At 40.7% G+C, this 12,696-nt stretch overlaps 1 protein-coding gene across 5 annotated transcripts in view; it reads left to right on the top strand.

The window, feature by feature from the left end:
- The window catches only part of abcc12 (ATP-binding cassette, sub-family C (CFTR/MRP), member 12), a 30,037-nt gene extending 17,727 nt beyond the window's left edge, over positions 1 to 12,310 (top strand). For 4 of the 5 annotated variants that reach the window (XM_014408817.4, XM_076890224.1, XM_076890253.1 and 1 more), the window contains 17 exons: positions 2,265 to 2,468; positions 4,130 to 4,264; positions 4,497 to 4,605; positions 5,537 to 5,587; positions 5,811 to 5,909; positions 6,001 to 6,104; positions 6,961 to 7,143; positions 7,259 to 7,485; positions 7,576 to 7,713; positions 7,867 to 8,056; positions 8,141 to 8,230; positions 8,337 to 8,526; positions 8,927 to 9,086; positions 9,165 to 9,243; positions 11,088 to 11,201; positions 11,450 to 11,614; positions 11,735 to 12,310. In XM_014408817.4, coding sequence (XP_014264303.2) covers positions 2,265 to 2,468; positions 4,130 to 4,264; positions 4,497 to 4,605; positions 5,537 to 5,587; positions 5,811 to 5,909; positions 6,001 to 6,104; positions 6,961 to 7,143; positions 7,259 to 7,485; positions 7,576 to 7,713; positions 7,867 to 8,056; positions 8,141 to 8,230; positions 8,337 to 8,526; positions 8,927 to 9,086; positions 9,165 to 9,243; positions 11,088 to 11,201; positions 11,450 to 11,614; positions 11,735 to 11,827 — 2,331 coding nt within the window. In that variant the 3' untranslated portion in view covers positions 11,828 to 12,310. Of the gene's footprint in view, positions 1 to 2,264; positions 2,469 to 4,129; positions 4,265 to 4,496; positions 4,606 to 5,536; positions 5,588 to 5,810; positions 5,910 to 6,000; positions 6,105 to 6,960; positions 7,144 to 7,258; positions 7,486 to 7,575; positions 7,714 to 7,866; positions 8,057 to 8,140; positions 8,231 to 8,336; positions 8,527 to 8,926; positions 9,087 to 9,164; positions 9,244 to 11,087; positions 11,202 to 11,449; positions 11,615 to 11,734 lie in introns of those variants that run through there. The other variant, XM_076890299.1, reaches the window with a different exon arrangement.
- Positions 12,311 to 12,696: the final 386 nt, after the last annotated feature.

The following is a 12,696-nucleotide window of genomic DNA, read 5'->3' as shown; positions in this document are numbered from 1 at the left end:
AGTACCGGTTTGGTACTGGTATTGGATAAAACCTAAACGATACTCATCCCTAGTCCAGGGTGTACCCCGCCTTTCGCCCTATGACAGCTGGGATAGGCTCCAGCGCCCACCGCGACCCTGAAAACGGATAAGCGGAAGCGAATGGATAAATGGATAGACCAAAATACTCAATTTTGCTCTACATGGGCCTGATATCCACTTACGAGGACATTATAATGCTACTGTTCTATCAAAATTTTAAACAAATATCCTCATTTGTGGCTCTTATCTTTCTTAAAAACAAAAATAAGGTAAAAAAAAAAAAATCTGGTAATTCTTTGTTTTTACATTCATCGGGTCCCAATCAGCCCAAATATCAAAGAGAAATTAAAAATGCATGTCGTGAAAGAGTTCGGGTCTTAGGAGGTTAAACTGTCAAAGAAATTCATTGAAAGTCCTTATCTGCATAAACAAGTATCTGCTAGATAAGTAGAAAAAAAAGCCTTGTGTCATGTGTCCTAGTCGTTTAAACATACAATTCAACAAAGTCCAAAATAAATAATGAGCTATTTGTCAGTCTGCCCCAGGGCAGCTGTGGCTACAACTGTAGCTGCCTCCACCAGTGTGTGAATGTGTGTGTGAATGGGTGGATGACTGGGTGTGTAAAGCGCTTTGGGGTCCCTAGGGGGGACTAGTAAAAGCGCTATACAAATACAGGCCATTTACCATTTGAAGTTAAACAAACTGTAACAATCATATCTCCCCTCCAGCAACTACTATGTGAAGATAAAGGAGGGTATATTGAGACTAGGGCTGCTCAATTAATCGAATTTTAATCACGATTACGATCTGGGCTTTCAACAATCATTAAAAATGACTGAGCCGATTATTTGCCCCTCCCTCATTTTTCCGCGACACGTTAAAGGCCAGTCCGTGAAAATATTGTCGGGCATAAACCGGTCCATGGCGCAAAAAAGGGTGGAGACCGCTGATTAAGAGGACCCGAGGGAAGCTCGGAAAGCTAAGCAGAAGTTATTTGGAGAGGAGAGTGACTGCCGTTGGTTGAAAAGAGAGGTAAAAAAAACTTCAGTGGTGTTGCACACTATTTTATATTATTTTTTAAAGTCATTATTCAATACGTTGTTATTGTTAACCCTTTAAAGCCGGTCCGAGCTGCACGCTCTGTTTTGTGTAACTATTTTTAAATTCCTGAAGAACCTGAACCGTGTAAGCTAGCGCAATAATTTTTTTTTGCATATGAAATCAGAGGAGTTGTACTTGACATCAGCTTGTCCTCGGTCACGGTTTCGTTCCACATATAGCTTTGCAAAAATTGCATAAAAAGCGCTTGCAGGAACAAAAACATAATATTCCAGAAACACGCTTTGCCGATCCAATCAGCTGTTCGTAACACTTCCCACAGTGAAACAGATGTCAGCGCAAACTATCGCATGTCCGCCATTTCCTGCCCGAAACCGGAAGTGACGTCATTTTCGCGGAAAATTTAGTTTTTTACTTGTAGGCCTTAAAAGCCTATACTGGTGTTTTTATAAGTCATGTTTGACTTTTCTGAATAGTTTCTGTGATGCTTAGAACTCGAATTGCACTGCTGGAAATAGTTTATTTTGATGCACATGCTGTTTTCTTTGCAAATTTGCATCATAGGATTGTTTTTTCGTTTTTCCTGCAGTATATAAAAATTGGTGTATCTCCAAAATAAAACTATGAAGACACTCAAAATAAATTTCCTGTTGTTGTAAACTATTTTTTGCAACTTTTTTGTATTTAAAGTTTTGAGGGATAAACCTCTTAAATTTCTCCAAGTAGAAATATATGTAAAAAACAAAACAAAAATGATTTTCAATTTTTTTGTAGTTTATTGCACTTTTTTGCAATTAATGTAGTTACTATGGACTTAATGCATACATATTATTAAAATATGGGCTATAACAGTTGTATAGCAACTTGAAATGCTCCCACAAATGGCACTACAACATGTAAAAAAATAATATAAGCTCTGGCGGACTTGGTTCTATAGTAGGTCGTAAGGGTTAAATAAATATCGTCAAATAATCGAGATCTCAATTTCAGTGAAAATAATCGTGATTATCATTTTTGCCATAATCGAGCAGCCCTAATTGAGACAGAATAATGCCATAGTGTTGTATGGAATAAATGCACTAGTATAATGTAATGAATTACAATATTTAAAATATAATACCATCTCTTCCATAAAGATTGAGTAAATTTCTGGATTATATTAAGTCTTACTGACATTTTGTCAGATTGGGGAGCGGGGGCTTAATCTGTCAGGGGGACAGAAGCAGAGGATCAGCCTGGCCAGAGCAGTCTACTCCAACAAGGACATCTTCCTCCTTGACGATCCTCTATCTGCTGTTGACGCTCATGTGGGGAAACATATTTTTGAAGAATGCATAAAGAAGGAACTCCAAGGAAAATCTGTCATACTGGTTACACACCAGCTCCAGGTAAGAACACGGTTTCATTCTTTAGTGCTTTCACTAAAGAATAACACTAAATGACAAGAACAACTGATGTAAGCAGTTAAAAGAAGACTTTCCTGACCATATATATTGTAATTTTACAGTCAGAGGCCATGTCTTACCATGACAGGAAGAATAGAAAAACATCCGTTAATGTTTTATAAAAATCACTATATTCCATTTTGTTAATCTGTATAAAAACCAAAGTGAAAAATTAACCAGGTTACTTGATGGATCATAGCTTGGTCTGAGACTCTGAAATCTGGAAATCAGATTTCATGAATATGAATATACATATTCATGAAATTAATATGCATATTGTCTAAAATTGTATTTTTAAATATGACATTTTGGACCATGTCCCTATTGCCAGTCTTGGCAGCCGGGGGTCAGTCCGCCAGGGCCTCCGCTCCTGGCCGCCACCCAGCACACAATGCACCCGACCCCTATGGCGCCTCCTGCGGGTGGTGGGCCTGCGGGAGGATGGGCCCATGTCTCCTCTTCGGGCTGTGCCCGGCCGGGCCCCATGGACTAAGGCCCGGCCACCAGACGCTCGCCCTCGGGCACCCTCCCCGGGCCTGGCTCCAGGGCGGGGCCCCGGTAACCCTATCCCGGGCAGGGTAAACTGTTCCCTCGCTGTCCTTTTCATAAGGGTCTTCAGAATCGCTCTTTGTCTGGTCCCTCACCCAGGGCCAATTTGCCATGGGAGACCCTACCAGGGGGCAAAAGCCCCCAGACAACATAGCCCCTGGGATCCCTGGGACACACAAACCCCTCCACCACGATAAGGTAGCGATTCAAGGAGGGGCCGGAGATCGACAGACGGATTGGGGCTGCAGCTGCAGTAATGCGGACGCTGCACCGGTCCGTCGTGGTGAAGAGGGAGCTGAGTGTAAAAGCGAAGCTCTCAATTTACCGGTCAATCTACGTCCCTACCCTCACCTATGGCCACGAGCTGTGGGTAGTGACCGAAAGAATGAGATCGCGGATACAAGCGGCAGAAATGAGCTTCCTCCGAAGGGTGGCTGGCCTCTCCCTTAGAGATAGGGTGAGAAGTTCGGCCATCCGGGAGGGGCTCAGAGTAGAGCAGCTGCTGCTCCACATCGAAAGGAGCCAGCTGAGGTGGTTCGGGCATCTGACAAGGATGCCCCCTGGGCGCCTCCTGGGTGAGGTGTTCCAGGCATGTCCCACCGGGAGGAGGCCCCGGGGCAGACCCAGGACACGCTGGAGAGATTATATCTCTCGGCTGGCCTGGGAACGCCTTGGTATTCCCCCGGATAAGCTGGAGGAGGTGGCTGGGGAGAGGGAGGTCTGGGCCTCTTTGCTTAGGCTGCTGCCCCCGCGACCCGGCCCCGGATAAAGCGGATGAAGATGGATGGATGGACATTTTGGACCAATTCAGTCAAATCTGAAAAAACCTAGAAGGCATTCTTGGCTAATAGTTTACCTACTAATCATAAGTCACTAATCTGAGGAAGAGTATTTGACTGGTGCTCTTACCCGTGAGTTCTAAGCCATTTCGTAAGTCACGCTACTGGAGATAAGAACATCTGTCAAATGACATAAATATGTACGTACATGTGATTATAGTTTTGAACAGGTCTGTAGATTTTGTTGCCACAGTTGTTCTCACTTATGCTTGCTAGTATTTGGAGTTCTGTGATGACATCCTGGTTCTGGATGACGGGGAGATCAGGGAGGCCGGAAACCACCAAACCTTGATGAACGCCAGCGGACGCTATGCTCAGCTCATCACCAATTACCAGATGGAACAGTCCAAAGTAAGTATACCCTAAATTAAAAGCATGCATCTTGTACCTCTTCTATTTTTATCTTTGATTCTTATTATTATGTTCCTGCAAACCACCTCACCTGTTCTTTATTGTTTTATTATGTCAAAAACAATAAACTTAATGATCAGTTGTAAAACAAGGTACAAATCATTCCATTTGTGGTTATACGTTTGTACGGGCTGTGCTGTAATGCTGTGTTCCTGATATTCTTGCTTGTCAGACTCAGAATGAGGAGGGAGGGGAAGAGGAGGATTTATCATCCCAAGATACCCCTGAGTTGAAAGAGGTTGAGCTCAGATATCGTGCAGACAGTGGGATGGCAAACCCTGGTAAAAAAAACTAGGAAGAAAATCATTTTAATAATTTGAACTTTTTGGGTGTTTTTGAATTCATGACAGACTTTACATGTTTTAGTAGTGATTTGATTTGATTTGATTTAGTTGTGCTTTTTTGAATACGGTGGGATTTTTGTTTTTTCACTGTCCAGAGACCAGTGTTCAGGGGGATGACGCTGACACTTTCTAAATGTTGCTGTGCCAATGCACGTGCAGTGTTGACACATCAGTACTTTTGATTGTTAAAGAGCAACTGTATAACCAGGGACAGGTCAAAGTTTTGTAAAGCAAAAACAAGGCCTTGTAAAGTAATAACAGACAGGGCAGCAAACTTGTTGACCTGGCTGTTTTTGCTATATACCCATATTATAAGTTCTTGTGACTTCGTACCAAAAACATGACCTGTGAAGGTCATGACATAACATTACTATCATATTTATATGCATCATTGACCCATCTTCATTGGCCCATCTTCATTGGCCCATCTGTAACCGGAAGGTCGCCGGTTCGATCCCCGGGCTCTCTGTCCTGGTCGTTGTGTCCTTGGGCAAGACACTTTACCCTACCGCCTACTGGTGTTGGCCAGAGAGGCCGATGGCGCGATATGGCAGCCTCGCTTCTGTCAGTCTGCCCCAGGGCAGCTGTGGCTACAACCGTAGCTTGCCTCCACCAGTGTGTGAATGCAAGAGTGAATGAATAGTGGCATTGTAAAGCGCTTTATAAATCCAAGCCATTATTATTATTTAAAATGACTCTTCCCTCTATGGATACAATGTATACAAGTGATCAGTTTCCAGATTTCCTTGCTGTAGGGGTCTGTGGTTCAACTCTTTGCAGTTATGTCTTACAATATGTGGACAATGATAATTTAAGTCAATTTTTGTGATTAGTAGAATGATAAAATTACTTCTATTCTTCCTTTCAGCATTTGACATGTCAGATGAAAAGGATCATGAAACAACAGCTGAGCAAAAGCGTAAGTCTTTAAAGTTCACTTAATTCTGAGTGTCATCCCACCGTTTGTCAGCTGTTTCACTATTACATATTTAGTTGTTATGTGATCCCCTTTTTTACACCAAGCAATACTTTAGATTTTTTAAATATTTTTTATAATGGAAATGCACATGTGATGCATGTCAATGCAAATGGAAGTCACTAATCCTGTTACGACTCTATTAAAATATTTTCCCTGTTTTAAGCTCCTGTCAAGTCTGATGACCAGCTGGTCCATCAAGAGTCCTCCACAGAGGGTGCTGTCTCCTTAAGAACCTACCACCGGTACTGTCAAGCAGCTGGAGGTCTGATATAACACACACATGCATTTACATGATTTTAAGCAATAATGTACCAATATGTACTTAATAGTTGTGCTGCAACTCTTTGCTACAGGCTACATTCTCGTCTTTCTCACTGTCCTGAACATTGTCCTGATGATTGGATCCACAGCCTTCAGCAACTGGTGGCTCAGCTTCTGGCTTGGAAAGGGTAATGGGGTGAGAATCCTCTCTCTCTAGCATTCACACAAAAATAATCTCATCATGCATAAACAGCTTGGGTGAAATGACTATGAGCTCTCAGTCACTGTGTAGCCTAACACAAGTTAATCCAATAAAGATGATTACAAGCACCAGAAGGTACATTGTTTCAAGTAAGATTGCCCGTGTTAGCCAGTCTCTTTAAAATTAGAGGGTTACAATGGACTTAAGGTCAAACCTTGAATTTTTGGCTTTTTCCAGGCTATCTCAGCTTTTAAGTAACCCACAAATACTTACTAGTGATGAGTTCAGGTGGTGGTCAAGTGAGGTCTGTGAGAGTTAGTGCTCTTTGGCCTTGAGCAGTTCTTATTAAGATCAGATTATTGGATGTGCTCATTATACTGCTGCAGTGTGAATCTTTTACAGGGTCCAGCATACCTGTAAAGAACAGAGTGCTAACTGAATGGTCTGGGCAGAACCAATGTGATGAAGAACATAATATTCCAGCTAGCACATTTCTTAGTGGTACACTCTCGTATTATTCCAGCCTATCAGTACACAGAATACTGGCACATCTTAGTCTACTCATTACGCTTGTTTAGCTTGAGCCTAACCCTAACCATGCTCCAACACCATTACTGCTAAAAATTGTTCTTTAACAGTACTTTTGCATGCTGGAGTGTTATGTTCTTTATTTAGCAAATTCTGGATCTGGAAAGAAATTAGTTTCCATGCACTGCTGTATTAGAAAACTGCTCTCTAGCTGTGTCTTGTCACTCAAGATGACAGTTCAAGAAAGACCCACTGAAACGATAGACACGCCAAGTCCACTCTCTCTCCACTAACAAAAGATATTTTGTCTGTTTTATCGAAGTCATCGACTAACCCAGGTTCAGATCCAGGTGACATCTCAAAAAATCCAGACCTGCACTATTACCAAACGATTTATGGTGTGATGATGCTCATCATGGTGGTACTTGCCCTCATCAAATGCTTCTTTTATACTTACGTCACCTTGAGGGCCTCCTGCAAACTCCACAACACAATGTTCAAGAAGGTACCAAGAAATAATCCCCAGTGTTTACCATCCAACATGACCAATTGAAACACAGATTAACTGCTCAATGATTCAAAGAATGATTATTTTTGTTGTTTGTATTTTCCTCTCACAGATTTTTGGCAGTCCAATGAGTTTCTTCGACACAACTCCAACAGGCCGAATTCTAAACCGTTTCTCTAAAGATCAAGAGGAGGTGGACACTATGCTTCCTCTTGTCATGGATTCTTTCCTGCAGTATTGTCTTCTCGTCACATTCACAATTATCATCATCACATCCGTTTTTCCATACATGCTTGTGGCTGTAGTCATCATGGGAGCTTTGTTTACCCTCATTCTGTTGTGAGTTAAGTTTTAAAAATTGTCTTAGTGCGAGAGCAGATAGTTGTTTAAGGTACAGTTTGCTCAACATTTGTTTGAATTTATCTGCAGCCTATTCCAAAGGGGTATTCGTCTTATGAAGAAGATGGAAAATATCAGCCGTTCTCCCTGTATCTCACTAACGACTTCTACACTGCAGGGCCTCAGCACCATCCATGCTTACAACACAAGAAACAGTCACATAGAAATGTAAGACACCAGAACTCTTTCACAGAAACAAATAAAAGTCTCTCTATTACTGGTCGTAATAGTAAATAATGTGTTCTTCTGTAAATATCTGTAAATGATGTGGTCTTTGATCGGTGCTCTCAACTCTCATCACGTCGTTGTGTCATATTGTAGGTTCAAGTCCCTGAATGACATCAACTCCAATCACTTTTTATTGTTTCATTCTGGCACCCGGTGGCTTTCTTTCTGGCTGGACTTCATGGCTGCTATTATGACCTTGTTGGTGTCTCTGTTTGTAGTGCTTAGCAGTAATGACTTTATCGCTCCATCCTTGAAAGGCCTGGCCATAACCTATACCATACAGGTAAATAAGGAGAGCAGAGTTATACGTCTAAGTCATGTTGAAATGTGTGTTTGTGTTTTGTTAGAACTTTTGCGTATTGTCCAGTTGACAGGCATGCTTCAATATGTAGTAAGACTGTCAACGGAAGTGGAAGCAAGGTTCAACTCAGTGGAGCGACTGCAGGAATACATCATGGTCAGATTTCTCTCCGGAAACGATCCATCTTTCATTGTTTTGCCAAGACCAAACCCCAAATTCCCTCTGTTTGCCTCACTCAAAAAATAAACTTTTTTATTTGCAGGATTGTAAATCTGAGGCCCCCAGGCATGTTAAAGAGGCTCAGATCCCACAGGACTGGCCTAGCAATGGGGGCGTCTCCTTCAAAGACTATAAGATGAGGTACAGAGAGAATACACCAATCGTCCTAAACGGCCTTGATTTCCACATTCAACCTGGAGAGAAGCTGGGGATCGTGGGAAGGACTGGCTCTGGTAAGGCTCTGGGTTCAGTAGCTGTTTCTCTTGTTGATTTCATCTAGTCTTTGGGTGATGATGATTTACAACAATACACCCTAGAAATGATGATAAATACATGAATTCGTTTTTCAACATCACTCTGAGACAGACAATTTAATCTTAGAGCAGTGGTTCTTAACCTGGGTTCGATCGAACCCTAGGGGTTCGGTGAGTCGGTCTCAGGGGTTCGGCAGAGCCTCCGCCATGACATGCATGGCTCATTTTGCACAGTTTCCTTTTTTTGGGAAACAGGGTTGTAATTATTATAGCAGTGAATTCCTAATTATTCCATAGTGCAGATTACAATTTTAATCAGCTCTTCTCAACAGCTATAGTGTAATATTCAGCTACTCTGCTCTGTGCTTTGTGTCTGTAGGGAAATCCTCTTTAGGAGTAGCTCTATTCAGACTAGTAGAGCCTGCAGCAGGAACCATAAAGATAGACGGAGTTGATATTATGTCCATTGGCCTGCAGGATTTGCGCAGCAAGTTGTCCATCATCCCTCAGGACCCTGTGCTGTTCATCGGTACAGTAAGGTAGTGAACCAGAAGTACAGAATCACACACTGATTTTACTCCTGCATGTCAGTCACTAAAGAGCTGTTTTTCCTACAGGTACAACCTAGACCCGTTTAATAACTACACTGATGAGGAGATTTGGGCAGCACTGGAGAAGACCTATATAAAGGACTCAGTATGTTATCAGTATTGTATAGTCTTATTGTTTGTTTTGCCACTTGCTTTTATCCAAGATTTTGCTTTGACAAAAACTAAAACCCACAACGCGTAAGACTGCAGTCTCTGTGACACGTCTGATATAGCCCTAAAAGAAAATGGAATAGCCCTAGAGCCAAACATATATTTTATGTTCATTTTTTTGACACATCCTATGTTCATGTTGTTCATGACGTTTATTTAGTTTTACTTCTGTTCTTTGTTTCCTTTAATTAGCTATCAGTTATTAGATTTTTAACAATTTTTCTGCCACTGGCCAGTATTGTTTACTCTCTGACGAGCTCTGCATATTTACTTTATCTTTGCATTGAAAATTTCCTCCAGTGCCCTACATTTAGTTCACCTTCCTCTGTGTACAATTATAGTACCATCTGTCCAGGCACATGTTTTTCCGCAGAGGAAAACAACTCTCTAGCAGTTATTAATGGCACCACTAATGCTGACTAATGTTGCGCTCATGCCGTGAACCTGGAAGTAATAAACCCTAAAGATTTTTATTACAACAAGTTTGATAAGGTTCTGGCATGTCTAAATGTTTATCACAGAATACACTCAGGAACAGTGTTGGTCAAGTTACTTGAAATAAGTAATCAGTAACTAATTACTGATTACTTCCCCCAAAAGTAATCCCGTTACTTTATTGATTACTTATTTTCAAAAGTTATTAATTACTTAGCTACTTTTTAAAAAACACTATTTACAACCTGAATAGGTAATAAAGCAATAGCTCTTTCAGCCCAAATCTAATTTCTGCATAATCCATCATACAAAATGTAATCAAATGGAAAAGTAAATTTTTTAAACTTGTTTTATCAGTTTTAATCTTTTAACTTTATGCATCAAGCGAAAATTTTATTATATGCACCATTCTCTGACTGGAAGAAATTAGTTTAACATTTAAACCTATTTTCTGCACATTCCAGCACATAAAATAAAATGTTTTTTTGTGTTAACACTCACTCTTTCAAATAGATGCAAGTAAAACACAGCAGAAAATAAATAAAGTCAAAGACTAGCAGTCCTTCTGCTCTATTTTCACCTGTAAAGCAGGAGTGGCGTAGGCGGAGGTTTACCCTGGTGCAGGTGTGCCGCACCAGTCAGTTGAAGAATCCGCGAGTTTCTCTGTGAATTTCCCATTACGTCATAGCGCACTCGGTGCTTGCTTGGAAGTTTAGGGGTTTTTTTTTCGCTGAACACGCACAACAGACACTAATGTTTTTGTCACTTTTTATGGAATCAAACTTAAAGGTCAGTGCTTCCACGCTTTAAACGCTGCACGCTCATACTCTCTCCCGCACTCGATATATGATCCATTGTTGATCTGCACACAGCTGTTGTCACGAACGTCGCACTCGCTTACGTCACTGTCATGAGACATTCTCGCCAAAAAAAAAAAAAATCAAAAAAAAAATCACGGGTTTAGTAACAAGGTAACGCAGCGTTTCTACGGGAAAGTAACGGTAATCTAATTACCAAGTAACCCGTTACTGCCCATCTCTGCTCAGGAATTCCTTTCTGGCAAAAATGAACTGTAGTAGTCCTTAATCCAAGACTAGCATGGGGGTTGCAAGCCAATCTCACTGGCTCTCCAGCCCGAGGCACCGTCCCAGCATCCTTATGCTGCTCCTGTTTAACTGCAGATAGTCTTTCCATACAAGAGTTCAAACTTTTGATTGCCTTGCCTTAGGCAAGGATTATACGACTTTGTAGTTTATTTTGTGGGCTTTTTTGCTGCGAATATCCTCTTTCTGTTAGCCTGAGGGGTATGAATGGCAGTACCAAAATATGATTTTGTTCCATCAGATCTCCAAGCTGGAAGAAAGGCTACAGGCACCAGTGTTGGAAAATGGAGAGAACTTCTCTGTTGGTGAGAGACAACTGATGTGTATGGCTAGGGCTCTACTCCGTAACTCCAAGGTGTGTACACACATAACACCTTCTTGATGATACTAAATTTAATTTGCAAATACAGTTTATTGGCTGGGATACTGCTGCCACATTAGCTTGTGATGCCTCTACCAATATTTCCATTAATTATTTACCATTGCGTGCATTCAAAGTGTATAATAACATAAGCACTGTAAACATTTTTGTATTTTATGACACTTTTGCCATCCACCGCTTTCTTCTTTCTAACCACCATTACGCTGGTTATTTTTTGGCAGATTATTCTTTTAGACGAAGCCACAGCATCCATCGATTCAGAAACAGATGCTCTCATTCAAAACACCATCAAAGAGGCCTTTAAAGACTGCACCATGCTCACCATAGCGCATCGCATCAACACTGTTATGCATGCAGATCGTATTCTGGTCATGGACAATGGACAGGTACCCAAACCCCCCCCCCCCAAAAAAAAAAACAAAAAAAAAACCAACCCACAAATGAACACAAATCAAAGATGATTACACAATCTTTAACTTAAACTCACTAAGTGTTCTGTTCGACAGGTGGCAGAATTAGACCATCCAGATGTGCTGAAGCAACGGCCAGACTCTCTGTTCTCATCACTCCTGACAGCTGCTAATACAGTAAACTCCTGAACAGAAGGACAACCAAAAAACTGCTGCATAGTAGTCACTGGGCATGTTCATAACAGTTATCCATATACACAGCCATATCGAAGTCTGTACTGTGATACTACACTCTTTTCTGGTGTGCTTGTATGAGATGTAACTGAGCAGCAGAGATGGAAACTGATAACAGTGCAGGAAAGACAACATAACTATTTACAAAGTTCAAAAACTATGCATTTATCTCTCCTGTCTGCTGATACAAAACAATGAGCACTGTACTTTACTGGGTTTCTCTTCATATTTCGAATGAGATGACTTCTTATGCACGTTATAGTTTAATTATGTTATGTATTTGCCAAGTCTTTCTTTGCTGCTATTAAATGTAATTTAAATCCTGTTTTTTTGTGTGACATTTAAAAAAAAAAAAAAAAAAAACCATGGTAAATTTCATAGTGTAGGTATATACAGATGACCCTGATAAGATCTGTGCTAATAAATTACTTAAATTTGTGTTTCAGTATTAATTGGTATTTTAAAAAAAGAAATTATATATACAGCGAGATTACCTTTATTTTAAACAGGTTGTGGGGCTATGAGGGCACCAGCAACCCTATGCTGGATATGCAGTTAACAAACGTATGGATGAATTGGGGTTACAAGTGTATCTATATACTGCTGGAAATAGTTTATTTTGATGCACATGCTGTTTTCTTTGCAAATTTGCATCATAGGATTGTTTTTTCGTTTTTCCTGCAGTATATAAAAATTGGTGTATCTCCAAAATAAAACTATGAAGACACTCAAAATAAATTTCCTGTTGTTGTAAACTATTTTTTGCAACTTTTTTGTATTTAAAGTTTTGAGGGATAAACCTCTTAAATTTCTCCAAGTAGAAA

Source organism: Maylandia zebra, linkage group LG1, assembly GCF_041146795.1.
Source record: "Maylandia zebra isolate NMK-2024a linkage group LG1, Mzebra_GT3a, whole genome shotgun sequence".
Classification (NCBI taxonomy): domain Eukaryota; kingdom Metazoa; phylum Chordata; class Actinopteri; order Cichliformes; family Cichlidae; genus Maylandia; species Maylandia zebra.
Note: the sequence above shows the minus strand (reverse complement) of the source record. Positions and strands in the feature narration are given on the sequence as shown.